Raw genomic sequence first — 19,809 nt, 5'->3', positions numbered from 1 at the left:
CTTTGTGATAATGTGCTCCTTTCCCTTCTCATTTCTTATGTGTATCACTACCTTAAAGCAATCACCCCTGACGAGGCATGTGCGATCGCTTTAACGTAGGGGGCATACACTCCATCATATCTCTTCAAGATTCTTAAAAATTTCTTGGCGAACTTAGCTTTGCCTTGAAAATTTTTGGTGTTTTTCTTGCATGACTCATAGTGAGGGAACCTTACTACTAACAGTCATGGTTCTCCCTCGTGATAGTCCCTTTTACTTTGTCAATCGAAGTCGTAAGATCCTTAGTCCACTGGGGGCTTGGTGTATCTTGCCTCCTTGACGTGGTGAAAGTCTTTCAATGTTGTTTCCTTGTACTTTACCGGAAGTATGGGCATACGCTTATACTCCCACTAAAGTGGGGGCTAAATGTAGCGTTGTAAAATTGTGACACTTGCAATTTCGACTGTGTTTGGGTCTTCACGATGGCGGCGCAATGTTGAACCATAATGGAGACCCCGAAACCTGTTTACGACATCAAAAACTGCATCTTTCTGCACCTTGGCCTGATCCTCCTTGCACCCTACTGTCCCGAGAGGTGGGACCATGGCGCCCAGCACCCTGGTCCTTCAGGACCATGGTGCCTAGCGGCCTAGTCCCTCAGGACCATGGCACCCAGCGCCCTGTTCCCTGGCCCTATTTTGGGCCCGGTCTCTTGTTGGGCATTGGGTCTTCAAGTTTGCAATTTGGAAAATAATGTTCCTAGGTCGGCCTAAGGTCAGAAAAATCAATCTTCTAACCCTAATTGACAAGTATATAAACTACATTTCCCCTCACGAAAAAGGGGAAGAAAAAACATATGCGTACAAGAAGCGATAAGCAAACATTCAAACATTCAAGCATTCCTTCAAGCAATTGAGCATTCTAGGTCTCCATTCAAGGCTAGGTGTTGCATTCAAGACAAGGATTCAACCATTGAAGAGGAGATCACCTACAACACACAACATACAACACACAACATCATTACACCTTCGCATGTAAGAATACAAACATTCTTACAACAAGGTATCAGTACTTGGTTACATTACAAACATTTACATTTACAGCATTCTCATTTCTTGGTTAATTCCAAAACCGAGGTTTGACCTAAAGGCAAACCCCTAATCCCTAACCCCCCAATCGTCCTCTCTTTTCTGTGTGTAGGTTGCAAGTACGCGGCTGTAATTGAAGATTTGGAATCCTTGTGCAGAGACAAACAGATCCCCCTTCGTTTCGGGGATTTTTCGGAGGATCGTGTGCACTCTGGGCACCATCGTCCTGTCAAATTTCGCTCAAACTTGCAGGACAACATCATCTTGACATTTTACTGCTAATTCCAGGTCCGTAGCTCCATCCTGTGTCTCTATCTCCGTCTACAAGCGAATCTTTCCTACTTTTACATACACTCCTAGTTCAATCCTTCTATCTACATTCTTTACAAAAGAGGGTATCCTTGCTGTCTCAACCCTTGAAACTCATTTAGAATTCAATCTTGCATTGTGTGGGATTGGATCTTGTGAGTTTCAACCACTCTTTTGAATGTAAAGTCTCTCCTAAGTGAAAACCGTCAATCCTAGTGACCTCCTTTCTCTCTCTTTGGGGTGGGGGGAACACCTAGGGTTCGATTTTCTGCTTTACACTAACAACAACAAAGATCCACCATAACATATGAAGATTATCTAAGACAATGTAAATCAAATGAAATCACAAAGATTATACCATCACATGTCTAATAGGGTTTGAATCTCCATTCTTCCTATCTCCGTTGATCTTTCTTGATATATTTGCTCTCACATTTTATGTGTGCACAAGAGCTCAACAAAGAACCGAAGTGTGGTTGCAAGTAGGCTTGATCGCATATGAAAGTTCGAAAGCGTAGAGTAGTCAGGGATTTGATAATGAAGGAAGCATCTCCTTATATAGAAGACACTATAAGAAATGAAGGGATAAGATTAGGAGGTGTAAAAGATAAATGGTCAGATATGATTAGAGGGTAGGTAGAGGAAATAATAAAATAATTAGAGGGTAGGTATTGTAGGAATTAAGAGATGAATGACATGTGTCATAGGTAGAAAAGGCTAATGAATTAATTAAATAAATAAAGATTTATTTAATTAATAGAGGAAGTGGGATCAATTAAATAAATAAGACATTTATTTAATTTAGGAAAAGGGCATTTTAAATAAATAAACGCATTTATTTAAATTAGAAATAAGGCTAGAAGAGAATAAATAAATTAATTAAATAAATAAAGATTTATTTAATTAATAGAAGAATTAGGCTAAAATAATTAAATAAATAAAGATATTTATTTAATTAGACTGGACAATTTTAGGTGTCTACAGTAAGGTATGGAAATAGGAGCTCATTGGATTAGCTATGTAAATAACCTATTTCACACACATTACATTAAAAGGAGAGTGAAATCAATAGACTCAATGTCAATTTTATTAGGAAGAGGGTTGAAAGTATATTTAACTCTATCCCTTTTGATTGAGTTGAAAATGTAATTGAAAGGATGTAATTTCAAGGCTATATCTAGGGTAAGTGATGCAAAATTAATGTAAAATGACATAAATAGTGAGATACGTATGGAGTATGCCTACATGGAGTTAAATCTGAGAAAAAGAAATAGAGGGGCACCTGTGTCAGGAAGATTGGCCCAAAAGTATAAGACTAGGATTCTTTGAGTGTCCTAGTTCTCTAGCTATCACATGTAGATAGACAATTAACTTTTATAATCAAAATGTTGCTCAGAATTTGTTCTCAAAAGTTTGTCAAAAATTTGTGGCATTGGAATTCTTTGGGCAGCCCAGTCCTTCACTATTCACTCGTACAAAATTTGGATCTAATTGTCATCATTTTCTCTACCAAAATCTTCACTTGTAGCTTCTATATCTATCGCCTACACATAGAAGGAGGGGAAATAGTGTTTTTGGTAGGGGTTTACCTAAGTCAAACCCTAGGTTTGGAATTAACCCTTGAATAGAATTAAACTATGAAATGAAATTATTGAAGTAATTGTTGAATGATAAACCTTAGATTTGTTGCAATTGATAATGGATGATGATGCAATTCTCTTTGAATGTAATCACAAGTATTGATGCAATAACATGGCTTGACATGACATGAACATGAATGATCTAATCAAGCACATATGATTGCACAAATATTGATGTAGATTTTCTTCTCCATGATATTGAAATGATTGAAGAAAATGGTGGGATGAAATGATACCTTGAATGCTTGAAGATGTTTGATGTCGTTTGATGTGGATACATGAATGATGGATGGAGATGAAGTTATGAAAATGAATTAAAAAAATGATATTATAAAGCTCATTCCCAAGGTCATTTACTAATTATGGTGACCTCCAATGGTCAAATTAAGACATCAAGATCTGAAATCACTAGGAAGGGGAAGTGCACTAACCTACCCAAAATAAGTCTTGCTTAAGAATTAGGATGCCTCAAGCATTTGTGTCCTAGACCAAGATGTCTTGAGTGCCTTGATCCACCAAAAATAGGCCAACAAGTCAGAGATGAGAATGCACAACCCAAGGCATAGGTTCAAATATTCTTGTAAAAAATGACATCAATTTTAAGTGAAAAGGTCAAAATGGGCCTGGCAGAAAGTTAGGACGGGACATGTTAAAACAAGGGCATGAAAAGTGGTGTAATTATATAAGGTTATAATTTATGATGCTACAATAATTATACTTTATATGTTTAATAAATTAATTTAAAATTTGTTTTAAAACTATATGTAAACAAATTGGAGACAATTATGATAATTTTATTTAGTTTTGAAATTTAAATGTATCTTAAACTATTTAACAATATAACATTATTTTTATTTTTATTTTAATTATGTTTTGTATTTCACATAATTTATCTTACATGATATTTATTTATTTGGGATACATTTTATAATAACTATAAATTTATATATATCCATCCATTTCTTAAACATTTATGGTAACATAGGTGCTACCATTAGTTGCTATATTTTGAGTGTCACTCTCCCTAAATTGGTCCACAAAGCTCAAAATTTTACTTCCCTTTCTTAGATCCTTACTTTTCATGCTCATGGCCTAGGCTCTCATAGTCCACCATTGCACACTTATTACTACTTTGCTTGGTATCGTTTTGCACAAATAATTTTCTCTCCTATTCCATCTCACAATATTCACTTGTGCTTATTCAACCTTATGGAATTAATATTGTGCTAATTTGCATACTTGAAATATTTTTCCTAATTCTAGAAAAATCTCTTTATGGGTTTCCACTTGCTAAGATGTCACAAAAGAGGAAAGTGTCTTGGTCAAATTCGGATAGGTCTTATACCTAGCCTTGTGCATTGGGATATGAAATGTCAAATGTGAGTTTACAGATTTGAACACATGCTTCATCTAAACAGCTCCTTTCATTCACCATTTGAGGTCATCCCCTTTTACATCTTAAATTGTCTTCTAGACAACAATGTATGTGGAAATTGTAAATGTATTAGTTAGTTGGATAATAAGAGTTTAATTTCATATCAATGTGTCAACACTTACATTTAATCTCCATTCATAAAGAAAAACTATAAAACTGTCATATAGGGAAGTAAATGAATAGTCCCCTTGTATTACATCCTTCCTTTCCCCTTATATATTTTTCTAGAATGTTTTCTTAATATGTTTCTACCTTTACAACATAGTTTTCCAAAACTTTATAAACATAGCTTAGGAAATATAAAGATTTAATCCATTACAAAAATATATATCATCTAAATGTCAAAAGAATGACTGGAAACAACATATATCTAATGACCACCTTGTTAGCTACTTTGACTCCATATCCGGATTATCAAAACTAATACCGTGTTTGTCAAAACCATTATGTCAACATTTAGCAGGAACTATGTTGCAATGCATCAATTGTTTCATATGCATCTCTGATTTTCTTAAAGATTGTAGAGATTCACATACTTTTAGGTGTCCTAATATTTGCATTAGAGGTTAGTTTACCCATTTGTGGAGCAAATTATGGTTGGATACTTGATCAATTGTCATGAGATTGGGATCTACATCTTCTCTTTCCTAATAAATTTTTGGGGTCTTCATTTTGAAGGCCATGCTTCTATTATGCGAAGTCTTACAAAGAGTGAATTTTATTAAGTTTCCCTAGGATTACAAACATATCATAAGGTCCTTTCTGAGAAATATATTTTGTCAATTGCACTAGCATTGAAAATAGACATTGTGTCCTTTGAGAAATTTTTCTATGAACAATATCTCTTAAAAATTACATTAGAACTATGTTTGGGTCTTATTGTTAGCTTTCAATTTATCACACGTGATAATATTTTATTTTAAGAATAAAATAAAGTGCAAATTATGTTCCATATTTGTGTAAAAGATGAAACAATCCTAGCCATTGTCATCAATGTAGGGCTTTGCATCTTCTCTTTATTGATAAGATTTTGAGCAATGATAAAATAAGAAACAAACTACTTTGCTAAGCATATAATCAAGGCACTTTTATATTTTTTAAATGTTTTCTTTGTGTAGCTAATTTAGAAAATGCTTAAAAAAACAAATTATTTTATTCTTCCATCTGTCTTTGAAAAATATTTTGTAGAGTATAATATATATTGTAAATGGAAAGTGGAGGGTTAGTGTGGATTGTAGCACTTGATAGAGAGGACACATGAACCACTAGTTTAGCAAAGCAACTAATCACTAATTACTAATAAAAATTCAATTACTTAACTAGGCAAGTTTTACACATCTACAATCATAAAAAATTAACATTTTTAATTATAAATCAAGATGGTTGCTAATCGACGATACAATACTTAGGCTACTTAGGAAAGGACTCTAATTTATATGCATTGCTTTCTCTTATTCTTTATGCTCATACATTCCCGATTTCAAGGTAGGATATAAAAAATTCAATCCATGAGAAATGGACTATACTTCATTTATCGTCTTTCCAAGTTGATGATTTCACTACATAAAAAACTAATTGCACTTGATCGTCATAAATACAATTTACAATTTGATTACATGTGATAGGAATATACTTTATTACATATTAAAAAAATTTAAAAAAACAATAGAAAAACAAGTCTACATCCTTATTCTATAGACATAGGAATGCCAAACTATTTAAATGTTACAAAATTTAGTAAATTGTGTTAACCTAGGAGAATCTTATCATTAATATTGAACAAGAACCCATTAAATTATTATAAGAAATGAAAATTCTTTTGAGTGCATATAGATCTAGAAATCTCCTTCATTATCATCAGACAATAAGTGTTGCTTGTTAGGAGGCCTGCACGAACACCCTTTGCAACTCAAACATCTCAAGAGACAAAGGAAGACAACCCTCATGTGGCATAAGCAAATGAGAGGGCATGCCTTCATCATTGGAACATGAGCCCATTATTGACCGAGTACTAAAATCTAGTTGCTCACACCACATAGTTGGTTGATAAGATTGTCCTTGAGACATTTCTATAACCTATATTTCATGTATGGCCTTATTGCTAAATTTCGTCAAATCCAACTCTTGTAAAACCTAAATGATCCTTCCCTTGAATTCATTTAGGGAGTCACTAATGGTGCAATTGTAAACATTCAATGTCTCTTCTCCACCATGAAAGTGCCTATTTATTCCTTTCTAGCCTTTTGAGCTTCTTGTTGTGTTTCTTTTCTCCATCGAGATCCCCCAGTAGGAAGTTGTATTCTTGTTCTAATCTTCGAGATTTTTCAACTTTCTTATCATTTACATGAACTAGAATGTTGTGATGTTTGTCAACCATAAAATCCATGTTAGGACTCCTAAATGTGAAGGCGACTCCTAAATGTGAAGGCCTTCCCCGTTGGAGAAAAGAATAAGATTGCAATTTGTGCCTCACACAATATGGATATTTCACTGGCCTTCTTAAGCAAATCCATCCTCCTCTCATAAAACCATACCTTCCTATAATTTGGGTTCTCTATTTCATTGGAAATTTTATCCTACCCATTCCTGCACAGTCCTAAATATAGATACCAACAAGAGTTTAAATATAATATCAAAATAACTATATATAATAGATGGATATAAGATCTTTCATTCACACTAACCTATTATTCTAGATATAAAGAAACATGAGTCTAGCAGAAATTTTATTGTTTTAAATAATCACATCTGTCAATAAAACTTTTTTAAGTATACAAACATAGTCTCAAGCTTCTAATGAATTATTAGAGATTCAAATCCTTACCTTCGATGTCGAAATATTTTGAACCTCAGAAATCAAAAACCTACATTTATTGTAAGCTCTATGAAATAACAGTAAAAACCATTAAGCATGCATGTCCTTTATATGAAAATGTGATAAAAAGAAAAAACAAGAAAAAAAAACTTAAAATGGCAACAATCAGATTTTAGTGCTGGATCTTATTTCTAGTTCTTACAACTAAAATATTTGCGACCTAGAATAGTAAAAAAGCTTATTAAAGGGCATTTTGAGAAATCACTCTAGCAGAACTGTTATAATTTTAAATAAATTGAGAGTGGCAAACTATTATCTATCGATTAATCTTTAATTCTGCAATGAATTACACACTTCAGATTTTTGTTTGCTATTGCTTTAGCTCTATATTCAATCAAAGAAACGTGCAATTTTTTTAAACCCAAAATTAGTGGAAATGTTAGTGTTCCTGAAAACTGCCATTTTAGTTGGCAAACACAAGAAGATAATTTCTAATTATGAATTGTACAAAATTTATACATACAGACACTACTGGAAATTGATTAAACTTGTTTGCATTTGGATTATATCTATTCCACATTCACAGAAAACGAGCCCAGTTTAAACTACTATGTACAGGGAAATAATTACTCTAATTTGATCATAATGAACGTGCAAACCATAAAGAACGTTTACTGCATTGAACATATAATGTCACAACCATAATATGAAAATATAGAGGACCTTATATTGGTTACGATAGTGAATATCAAAAACGTATTTAAAATTTATACCAGAATAAGACACTGATACATCATCAAGATGATAAATGATAGAAGGAAATGATGAATCATATAATATGTTCTTAAATGCTGATAAAATAAGATTTACTTCCACAATTTAATTTAGAAACTGCAAATTGCTACTACACAAAGATGTCAAGGTTGTAAGAAAATAAGTTAATCATCAAGCCAATCCAAACTAAAGCGCGCTTCCACAATTTCAACTCTAAGCTCCGGTATAGAAATGTTCTTGGCCCTCATCCACTGCTTTCCAATCTTCTCATCACACACAACAAGCTTTAAGGAGCTCAGTTCACAAACAGCTGTGGGTAACCTTTTCAATCGAGAACATTCACTCATATCAAACTTCCTTAATTTCTTGAGTTGCCCTATTTCCTTTGGAAGTTCTTTCAAGCGCTCACATACTGAAATGTCCAGATATTCCAACTCTTCAAGTTTTCCAATTGATACTGGAAGCTCCTTCAGGCCTGGTAATGCCGATAGCCTTAATATGATTAGGTGATTCATATTTCCAAAACCATATGGTAAACTCTGAAGCAGATGGCAGTTGGTAATAGACCATGACAGAGCAGAGGGCATATTGCAGATTTCAACAGGCAACTCTTCCAAATCGCTGCTGTGGTCCAGGTTAAAATATTGTATCTTGGTTGTGTCGAATGTGGATATATTTCTAAATCCTTCACATAAGCTCAAAGATATCTTCTCTAAGCTCTGTATTTTCTCAATGTTCTGTTTCTCAACAAGAGGTGAAACCAACCTCTCCAAACGGACGCTTTTGAGTTGAGGGAGTGATGATAAAACATCTAGACCTTTCACTGTTGCCTTCTTTGTACAGCAACTGAATACCATCAAAACTTTTAGTTTTTTCATGGATTTCAGAAACGAGGGAAGAAAGTATTCTCTCGAAGTAAAGGCTAACAACAGAGCCTCTGTCTCGGGAAATTCTATATCAGGCCAGTGACTTTCCTCCATAGGTTCTGCATGTATAAATCAGAAAATAAACCCAGTTAAAACACTTTGCATTAACTATGACTACTACTTATAATGGTTATATTCTCTTTAAAATTGAAGTTGAATCCAGGAATGGGCATGTGAAAGGGGAAAAGAGTACTTGGAGTTATGGTGCAATCAAGAAGTGCGATTAATGTTACACCATGAAAAAGTACGAGGATTTAAATATATAGTTAGGCATATTAATACTTATCAGGGAGTGGGAGATTAAAGCATCCAAAAAAATCTAGATATCTTGAATAGTTTACATAGGCTGTTGAGTTTAAGCACTGAACAAATGATTGGAATATCAAATCTCTATAATAAGGTGTTGAGTTTACTTAGTGATATAAACTCAGTAATAATATGCAGAGCATCATGTTTGAATTCAATTCTACTCTACAATTTGACATCAAAGGTGAACACTAAAAATAATGGTTAGTATTTCAAAGAAAAAAGCCAAAATGTATGTGTAAGTTTTGAATAACTCACCTGTGAGAACAGAGAGAATTTGAGTGGCCAAAACACTATCATTAATCAACTCCTCTTCACTTAGCAAACCACTCTCTCTCCTTGTTATGACCAACCTCTTGCTGTGGACTGCGTTGTCTTTGTTTGCCAAATACGATACCAAATCTCGCACTACATTATGTTGAGAAATGTACAACTCCGAGGCATTTTTATATGAGATTGTTGTGCTTCCCCTGTTGAAATGAGAGCATGTCAGCTTAGTGTTGAAAAGTATAAGAACAAGAAATGCATTATACTAAAAAGGAAAGGCAATTACCTTGATTTGCTGGTAAAATTTAACAGTTTTTTGTTTGCAAGTTCTGATAAGAGGGCAAAAGCATCATGCTTCTGTAGCTTTCGAACATAAACCCATATGTCCAATAGTGCATCAACACATATTTTTCTGTCCTTTGGAAATATTTCTAAGTCTAAAAGGCACTCCTTGGTTACATCATCTAAGGAGTCAATACTGGTTTGCAATGATCTGAATAACTCCTCTTTGTGATAATCTGACATGTATTCTCCATTAGAAAGCTTGTTCTTCCAGGCATCTTGAGATTCCCCTTGCAAAGAACTTCCCAACAACTTTAGAGCAAGTGGCAGACCACCGCATTTTGTTTCCACCTACAATTCATAGAAAATTTACAAGTAGTCCTTAAAGGATAACAAATCTAAATAATGAATAATTAACTGGTTTTATCTTATACTCATAAAACAACAATTATTTACAAAATCCATACCTCCTGCATTATATTTGCATCTGTATAACTTGAAATTGATGTCTGTCCAGTAGCCCAGAAGGAGAAAAGTGAGAGAGCATCCTTTGGGCCCAACAATGGTAGTTGATAGAGTTGTGTAGAGGGGTTTGTGGGTATGGTGGACTTATTTCTGGTAGTTATGACGGTCTTGCATCCTGAACCTTCAAATAATAACTTTTCCAAAATTTCTTTAGACCAAACATCATCCAAAATAATTAGAATTGGTTTGGATTGATTCAAAATGAATTGCTGTAGTTCTATGTGTGCATCTTCCACATCCTTAATCTCTGGTCTTTTGCTTCCAGTTATCTTCTCCCAAATAGTATCTAATATCCCATTTAGGTCTGGAGATTGTGAAACTCTGACAAAAATCACATTGTTGTGAGAATAATCTGGAATCCATTAAAAAACAAGTGTGTTTTAGATTAATTACCTTGGCATGAATGAAAAAGATGTCCTTTTAACCTAGAGCATGTCGAATAGAGACCTCAATATAATACAGATTCTAAATTAATAATTAATAAATTTAAATATATATATTTAAATTTTAAATTTACAAACAATCAATTGTGGTTTGACATCTCATCAATACATAAAATAATAAAAATAAATTGCCTTCCATTAAATGACAAAAAATTAACTTCAACATTTAAATTATTTGATGTTTAAGAATACATATTTTTTTTTATAATTAGAGACTTTCAAGGATATCAAAATACAAGAAGACCAATATCTACTTGACATAAAGGAGTTGATGACAATTAAGCAAGAAGTGACATTGCTTATACAAGGTAAATTGAGAAAGATTGAACAAAATTTTTGAATTGGATGTTTCTTGTGTTGCAAGTTGTTTACCCTTGGTCTCTTTGTGTTATGCAACACAACGTTTGGGTTTGTGACATGGCTTAGTGTAATGAGTGTAATGGGCATTAATAGATCAATCTTTTGGTGCAACGGCAATTGTACTTTTAACATATTGAAGCAAAGAACATATGCCAATCATATTGACTTTATAAAAAGAGATTAGCTTATAGAACTAATGTAATGTGTGTAGTGGTAGAAATTACGGTAAATTAATTTTTATAATAATATCAATTATGTGTAATTATTGATAATTATTATCTACATGTTATTTTTAGATTGAGAATCAAAATATGAATTTTTACTCATCAATACCTTTAGATTGTTTCCCGCAATGCATTGGTTTATATTAGAAAGAAAGTAGCATTTGATAATAGAAAAATGTCTTAAATATTTTCCTTCCACATTAAAATTTTGTTATATGTTTATGTTTCCTTGTTAACAACTTCTTCCATATTGCTATCTTTATTTTAAATTTCCTAATGAATTATCTAGGTGTTAAAAAAAATGAATTTTTACATTATTTTGAAATAAAAATACATTTTTGTCTTCGGAAATGTAGTGTCGCGGTTAAAACACTTCATTGGTGAAGCAACTACCAAGGTTCAAACCCCTGTTGGGCCATTGTGCTTGCAGGCCTTGTGTCTTCGCTGGGTCGTTGTGCTCGCGGGTTTGAACAAGTGAAGTGCAGGGATGAGGTCCCCTGATTGTGGCCTCACCGGTTCATAGCTCCGAGTCAAAAGCGTTTCACGTGGAGCCGGAGGGTGTGTCATGCCAACGTCGCTGGTCACGTTAAAAAGTTTACCAAACATTATTTTAAAAAATAAAAAATAAAAAAAATACATTTTTCATAAATAAAAGTTTGATTCAATTGGTTGGAGAGGGGAAATATTTATGTAATATTTTGAATTTTGAGAAAATAAGGCATTGGGTTCTACTGGCTACATTTGTTTAGAGTGTTTTCCCGTTTCAAATTGATTTTTATTTGTCTTTTAGCTTACAATTTGATTATGTGTTGTAAGACTAGGGTATTCTTTTCTAATATTAATCTAGACAGAGAGATGTTCTTTTGGATCATTTTGTTATTAAAGCATCTAAATATGTCTAAATTAGAAAGTTTGTGAGATCGCATTAGTTTTTATATAGAAGAGTTCTGAATAACTCATAGGAAAGTTATGAGTATGGTTTTGGATGCATAGATGTAGTTATGTCATAACACAAATAAGAGGATAACAAAGCTAGAAGAAGAAACAAGACAAAAGAAGACATAGAAGTCAACAAAAGGCAAACAAAGGAAGCTACAAAAAATGAAATTTGAGTATAGGAGTTATGGTGGATGGTGGATTAGTGTGAGGCAAGCAATAATTGAAAGCAAACAATATTAAAATTAAAACAAAGAGATTTAAGAAATGTGAGAATGTGAAAATAATTGGTGAGAACAAATACTCACCTTGTTAGCAAGAGTTATTTTTAGAGAGGAAAACCATAGAGTCTAAAAATGCCAAAGAATGGGATTACTACAACAAAGAAAAATTGAATCTCTTCAAGATTTGACATAATTACTTGTGGATGGAAAACTTTTGAACGCGCTTTGCAAATAATTTGAGAGGGAGGAGATATATGAATGGGAGGAAGATATTGTGTTATCCTAAAGAATGTGAACTATTAATGATTATCATGGAAGATAAAATATATAAGATTACAATAAAGAAGAATCCAGCCTCTCACTGAAGGTTGTCCAAGATGTTGCAATTGTGTAAGTGCCCGTATTAGAGATGAATAAGTAGTAAATATGAAGATCTTTGAGAGCCCCATATTTGATGAATTTAATTGAAATAGAGAACATCTCAAAGAAGGAATAGCTAATGGATGTTTGAAAGTTCTCTAATTGATTAAAATATAGAAGAATATCATTTTTATGCTCAATTGGAAATAAGAATAATTAAGGGAAAATATGTTTTCTATAACTTATTGTCTAGAATTATTGCAAGTGTAAAAGAGTGTACCACAAGGAAGGACAATCACTTCTTCTGTTTTTGTTTTCATTATAAAAGTAGATTTATGTGCATATAATTTGTTAGTAGCTAATCTAGCTTCAAAAACGTCACGATTTCCACATAACACAAGGGTAAGTTGAAAATTACAGATCTCAGTTATGCTCATTCAGAACTAGCTGTGTTTTTCATTTTTTGACTGTATGTATAACACGAAGTTTAGTCAGTCATTTTAGAGCCAGATTAACTATGTCGCTATAATCTGTAGTACATTAGACAAACTTTTTAATTTGCCTGAAAAATAGTGGTATGACACACCCTCCAGTAATATGCATAATATGCAGAAGGAAAAATAGACCTCGTGACTGTTTAGCTACAACAAGTTGCTTTTAACCAGTTAGTTAGTTTTATATATATATACTTTTTAATGACCGATGATTGATTTTAGGAATGGATTTGCTTTGATTGGGAAGAAAGAGGGAGAATGATATTTCTTTGCCGACAGAAAAGTGTCTTCTGTATTTTCCTTGCTAATAACTTCTCCCCTGTTTGCTTTCCGTTCATGTTAAATTATGTACCGTCTTATCTTTCTGCAGAACATAGCTAGCATGCCAGAAATAAAAGGAATCTCTGTATAATCTCAGAACGGTGAACAAAAGCAAAAGTTTGATTACGATACAGAGCCTCACCTGCATCACATACAATACCATAAGAACACAATTTGCTATGTTCTACGTATCTCTTTTCATATACATACCTCAAATCTTTACATGCGAAAAGAAAAACCATAGATTTAAAATAGAATGGTTTTTAAAATAAGGGCTTAGAACATTCAGACAATCATGAAAAGAATTTAGAGGGGACATACATACATACCTTTAACCTGTAGATCATTGCAGAGAGCCAATGCGAGAGTAGTCTTCCCACCACCTCCCATACAATGTACACCGACGACCGACACCTTGCTGTGGAACAAAAGCTCCTTCAAATCTGCAAGACGTTTCTCCAACCCCACATAAAACTGCGGCTTTTCAGAAACATTATCATCACGAGAGCGCATGAAATCATCCGCCATTTCAGAACTGTCAAGAAAATCTGAACCCATTTTTTGAAAGTGCTAAATGATTTCTTGTCTTTCCAAAGCTATTTATTGATTTAAGAAACCGTGGCGGTATTAATAAAACACGTCTTCTAAGTTGGCGGGTTACTTGCTGACCAAGTTTCCAGCTGCTTCCTTTGGAAGCTAAGTTTTCAGGCGGTTTGTAGATAATTTTAAATTTATTACAAAAATAATTTTTTTAATTATTACTCAATGATTTTTAAGTCAATGTTAAAGATGTGGATTGTAATTTATTACAAAGATTTCTTGTCTTTCCAAAGCTATTTATTGATTTAAGAAACCGTGGCGGTATTAATAAAACACGTCTTCTAAGTTGGTGGGTTACTTGCTGACCAAGTTTCCAGCTGCTTCCTTTGGAAGCTAAGTTTTCAGGCGGTTTGTAGATAATTTTAAATTTATTACAAAGATAATTTTTTTAATTATTACTCAATGATTTTTAAGTCAATGTTAAAGATGTGGATTGTAATTTATTACAAAGATAATTTTTTTTAATTATTACAAAGATGTTAAAGAACGAGTCAACATTTAATATGATTATATATCTCTAAATCTATAAGATATGTCTTATAATTAGATTCAAATACTCCTTCCTTCATGGATTCTAAGAGTTTCTAAATATGTTTCTTGCAATGTAGTTTTCTTTTGGTCTATCTCATGTATTATTTTCTGACATATATTTAAGAGGATTGCATATCTCAAAATCTATAATAAATGTATCTTATAATTATATTCAAATGCTCTTTCCTTCCAAGGATTCTATAAGATTTCCTAAATACATTTGACACATTTTCTCTTTGGCAATATAGAGTAGAAAATCAGTATATCCATCAAAGCCCATCACATAATCTTATAATGAACAATAATATCAATGCTTGGAAATGGCATATTCATTTGCATAAGCATAATTGATATGGTATATAAATTGAGTTTTCAAGCATGTATTTAAAATAGATTTGAAATATAATAAAGTAAATGAAATGAAATATAGAATATTCATATTTGTAATGATTATGCTCTACAAATTTTGATATTATGAATGAAAATTGATTAAGCTTGCGCTTGTAGCTCTGATCTTCACACCTATAACCTTTTCTTAAAAAGTACAACCTTAAATTTTCTATATGACCTTGAACCTTGAGTCTTTAGGACTTTGTAACTTTAACTAATGTTCTCTTATACATGCAATTATAAATGAAAAACTTGGTGGTGTTAAAAAACACCATTAAAGCTTTGCTAATATAAGGGTATGGAAGTGACTTCCCCTTTTGCCTTGGTCAAACCTTGTTGATCAATTTCATGATTTTGTAAAGTGCTAAAAACACATATGCAACATATTTGTAAATAACTAATAGTTGTGTAGGATAGTAATGCACAAAGTGTTTGAGATTTCATATAATGAAAAAAGTGCAATAAATGTTAGAGTGACCTAATGCAAGAACTAGGGTTTTGTAAGTTTCTTAATGTGAGATTTTATGTGGATTTAAGTGACTCAAGTAGTAAATTCATTATCACCATTAACAATTTAGTGAAGTTGCAAGAGAATTGTATAGCTCAACAATGGACTAAATGAAATGCCTTTGAGATTGGATAAAAAAAAAACACAAACACAAATTCAGATGTACAATTGTGAATTTACAATTTAATTACATAGTTGTCAAAAGGTTCGATAATGCATCCAAATAAAAAGATGGGACTAAAATTGTAAGGAAATCACAGTTTAGAAACACCTTCCTACAACAACTCTAAGGGGATCAAGCAAGAATGCCTTTTAAAATTCTTTTGCAACACATTAAGATGACACAGACAGATGATTCAAATATCCAAACACACAGAGAAATGACACCAAGATTTACGTGGGAAAACCCTTACGGGAAAAAACCCATCACCCAACTGAAAGACTACTTTATTTACAGTAAACAAATTACAATAAATATACAGTCTTAACAGAGAAGGTATTCATTCTCAGTCTACATAGTTCGGAACTCTGTTATAACATCATGTAGAACATTCAAGACTACAACAACGTAGCCTCTCTGCATCCCTTTGTAGTCACTCTGTTCTGCTCTGATCATCATAGACCTATCGCTTCACTCTAATCTTCTCAACTGTCATTCAACCTCCCTTGCAACCTCATACTCTGCTCGACCACACTCTGAATTTTATAATAACTCCCTATGGAATAGAACAATGATCACTCTGATCCTCTGGCTGCAAACATGCCATTTGTCGAATTAGATCATTACATTCTTGTTGGCTAGAATAACAGCTTTAGAGTGTAACCGTCGAGCGACTGCCAGTTGGTTCATGAAATCGTGGAAACCAATTATCCCACATTCATCCGGAAGTTGGGTCGGTTCATATTCATATACACCAACAGAAACATTCTGAGTGTCTGCCTACTTTCCTTTTGGACTTCGGTTTGGACGGCCATCAGAAAGACTCCAAATGACTTGCTCCAATCTCCTGATGAACCGGAGATGATCCCATCGGGGCATTGGCAAAACCTTTACGATGTCTCCCCGATCCCCGATCACTCTAAGGATGTTTACACCAAACCATTGGGTCATCAGCACAACACCAAACAACCTTAACCAATACGCGAAGTTACCTCGATGACCTAAAGTGACTTTGTCGGGTCATCAACACACGCCCAGAATTGTTACCCTGATGATCGATGCACTCCAAGACAAAAGAGAGAGGACTCATCAGAATTCAACGTAGCTTCCATCTTGTCAACCTGATAGTCGATGTCAACCTGCTCGCCTAAGGCGACTCCATCAGGTATTAGCGTAACACCGAACCTGAACCTCTGATAGCTGATGACAACCTCGATCACCTAAGATGGATCCATTGGGTGATCGGCAAGACAACCAAACAGCTATCCTGATCGTCTGATCTTCCTTGATCTCTTTTTGCGCTCTGCCACGTGGAACCCCCTAATTGGCTCTGGGTTCCCTGTCCTGCCACCTTAGCACGACCTTACTAACTGTCCGAAATGAAAACTCTTCTTTATCGCCAACTCCGAATGAATATCCATCGAGCAGCTTCCCATCGCAACCTAGCGACCGTCGTTGGATCTTTATCCAACTTGCATGTCGTTTAACCCTCCTTAGTTGTTCTCTTGTCGGGCCCCACCACTTGGTCGCCAAGCCACGATGGATAACATTCGTGCATCATAGTGGTATAGCGGCAATCGTTGATCCACCTTTAACCTGCATGGTCTTTAACTCGCTTTGTCCATCCAATAGGCGATGCTACCTCGATAACCGAAGCCGACTTCGTCGGATCATCGGGATAACTTCAAACTAGCTATTCCGATATGCAAAGCATTCCAACTGGAAGACACCTAACACATCGGGACTTCGATGTAGCGAATAACAACCTCTCTCGATAACCGATACCAAATCCAAAAAGTTGATTTCATCGTCCAAAGTTGTCCAAATAGAAAGAGTCCAGCCTAGTACCTTCCCGCAAGCTGTTCCATCAAGGTAAATTACCCCGATCAACCAGAACACTGGTCAGGAGAATTCAAGGCATATTTCCAAAAATCTCCCACTTGTCAAGGAATCCACTGGACCTGTCTACCATGTTGAACACATACCGACACCACTGAGAACTAAGGACTCAAAAGCCCATCAATGCTGATATACCACTCGATCATAAACCATCAAAAAATACAGTTTACTTTGTGCACCACTGAGACACATGCAGAGAAGTCTCATCTCATTCATGGATACTACCACCTTCTATCATGCCACTACTACTAGATACACATATAAGCTATCCACTGAGAAAAACATAACTCTGACTCCCAAAACACAATCCTCATGATCCCAAGGCTACTCAAATGTACCAACATTTGTTACAAACATAGCTAGAATAGCACCCACAGCAAGTGATAGTACATCCAACTATACATACCTTCATGGTATAACAAGATGAACTTCAAATCATCAACATATACAACTGGTACTCACAGTCTCAAACTTGAAGTACAATGATAGTCACATACACACCAAGAAGCTCCCACTACATACGTAGTGTCAGAATTGAAAAAGATCCTTTTTTCAACATTACATAGAAGTAAATAAAACCTTTGTACCAAGAGCATTCACAATACTAACTATAAACAAAGAACCTACAAGCAAGTCTTCACAGCACCCTATATCATACCCTTTCTTCACCTTTATATGCTAACTATGTTATCACAGATGAATGCCTTTTAGTTGAACCTATTACTCATTCCAACTCAGCACCATCTATGTTTCCATGTTTCCAAGAGCCCCTATAGCTGATCAGCCCATGCCAAAACTTCAAATGCATGACCACATTATCTTGAAGTATCAAAAAAAGGATCAGGGTACTCAAAACATAAAAAATAGAACCAAGATCATTGTCAAAATTCCAAACTACAAAATCAGGAACTTAAACATGACAACCATGATCTAAAACATCTCATCCAAAGAGATAACATGCTCCATGTGAGCACCTCCATATCATGCCAAAACTCTAAATGCATCTCGAGAGTGTACCATGACACAACAAAAACAACATCTCTACTAAGGACCCCTTATGAATCCTTAATATATTAACATCTCATGTTACATGAAGAACATTCACCAATACATGGTGAATCTGCATCACTGCCAAAGACCCAAGGTACCCAGTCTTAATAGCATTGTGATTGAACCAGACACCGATAGATGTCTGACTTGCCAAAGTAGCTCAGTAGGCATCTCCTTCATCACTCTGAGAAGACCCAGAATCTGAAGAATTCTTATTTTTCTTCTTCTCTTTGCAGTCCTTTCGGATATGACCAATCTGCCCACAATTCCAGCACTTCGATTTGGACTTCTTTCCAAGAGACTTGGAACTTTCCTCTGACTTGGATTTAGATTTCTTGTTCTCTTTCTGGCCTCTAATAGCGAGAGCATCCTTGACCATCTCAGAAGATTTTCTTCGTGTTTCTTCTGATAGTAACGAAGCAACCACAGCTTTCATTGTGAGCTTGGTTGTTGTACTCCCAATGGCCATTGCCAGATGATCCCATGTGTCAGGAAAAGAACATAACAAAAGCATACATTGATCCTCGTCATCAATCTAGACTGCTACAGAGGTTAGTTGAGCAACGATCATGTTGAAAACATTCAAATGATCTGCAAGAGATGTACCCTCGTCCATCCTCAAGGAATACAACTTCTTCCTCAAGAACAACTTGTTTACCAGAGACTTTCCCTGATAAATGTCCCAAGCTTCTTCCATAGAAAATTAGCAGTCTTCTCCTCATGGACATTTAGTAGAACAAAATCTGCCAAAGAGAGTCTGATTAAGCCTCTAGCTTTTCTGTTTGCAAGATCCCAGTCTTCTTGCTTCATGCCTGAAGGCTTAAAAGTTGCAGTCATAGAAACCTAGAGATCTCAATCAACTAGCAAGTGTTCCATCTTGATTTTCCACAACTCAAAACTCCCACCATTGAATTTCTCAATCTCCATTTTCCTAGAAGCATTCGACATCTCAAACTACAAACA

General features: G+C 34.4%; 1 protein-coding gene and 1 pseudogene across 1 annotated transcript; both read right to left on the bottom strand.

The window, feature by feature from the left end:
* Window positions 1–6,329: 6,329 nt before the first annotated feature.
* On the bottom strand, window positions 6,330–7,035 carry LOC131055895 (agamous-like MADS-box protein AGL29; annotated as a pseudogene).
* A 1,086-nt stretch (window positions 7,036–8,121) lies between these two features.
* LOC131055888 (probable disease resistance protein At4g33300) lies at window positions 8,122–14,285 on the bottom strand. The gene is made up of 5 exons (XM_057990207.2): window positions 14,038–14,285; window positions 10,289–10,698; window positions 9,826–10,172; window positions 9,531–9,742; window positions 8,122–9,025 (listed from the first exon to the last, which is right to left on the bottom strand). The coding sequence occupies exons 1-5, from the start codon at window positions 14,264–14,266 to the stop codon at window positions 8,205–8,207; spliced, it is 2,019 nt and encodes a 672-aa protein (XP_057846190.2). The 5' UTR covers window positions 14,267–14,285; the 3' UTR covers window positions 8,122–8,204.
* Between the last annotated feature and the right edge of the window lie 5,524 nt (window positions 14,286–19,809).

The sequence above is a fragment of the Cryptomeria japonica genome, chromosome 4 (assembly GCF_030272615.1).
Source record: "Cryptomeria japonica chromosome 4, Sugi_1.0, whole genome shotgun sequence".
Classification (NCBI taxonomy): Eukaryota; Viridiplantae; Streptophyta; class Pinopsida; order Cupressales; family Cupressaceae; genus Cryptomeria; species Cryptomeria japonica.
This window is presented reverse-complemented; position numbering and strand designations above follow the sequence as displayed.

What these genes read in the sequence shown, in the direction of transcription:
- LOC131055888 (XM_057990207.2), bottom strand. Translation starts at nt 14,266, where the DNA reads ATGGGTTCAGATTTTCTTGACAGTTCTGAAATGGCGGATGATTTCATG. An exon ending in CAATGATCTACAGGTTAAAG is followed by an intron (nt 10,699 to 14,037) that starts GTATGTATGTAT and finishes AATGGATTCCAG; the next exon opens with ATTATTCTCACAACAATGTG. An exon ending in ATGCAAATATAATGCAGGAG is followed by an intron (nt 10,173 to 10,288) that starts GTATGGATTTTG and finishes TATGAATTGTAG; the next exon opens with GTGGAAACAAAATGCGGTGG.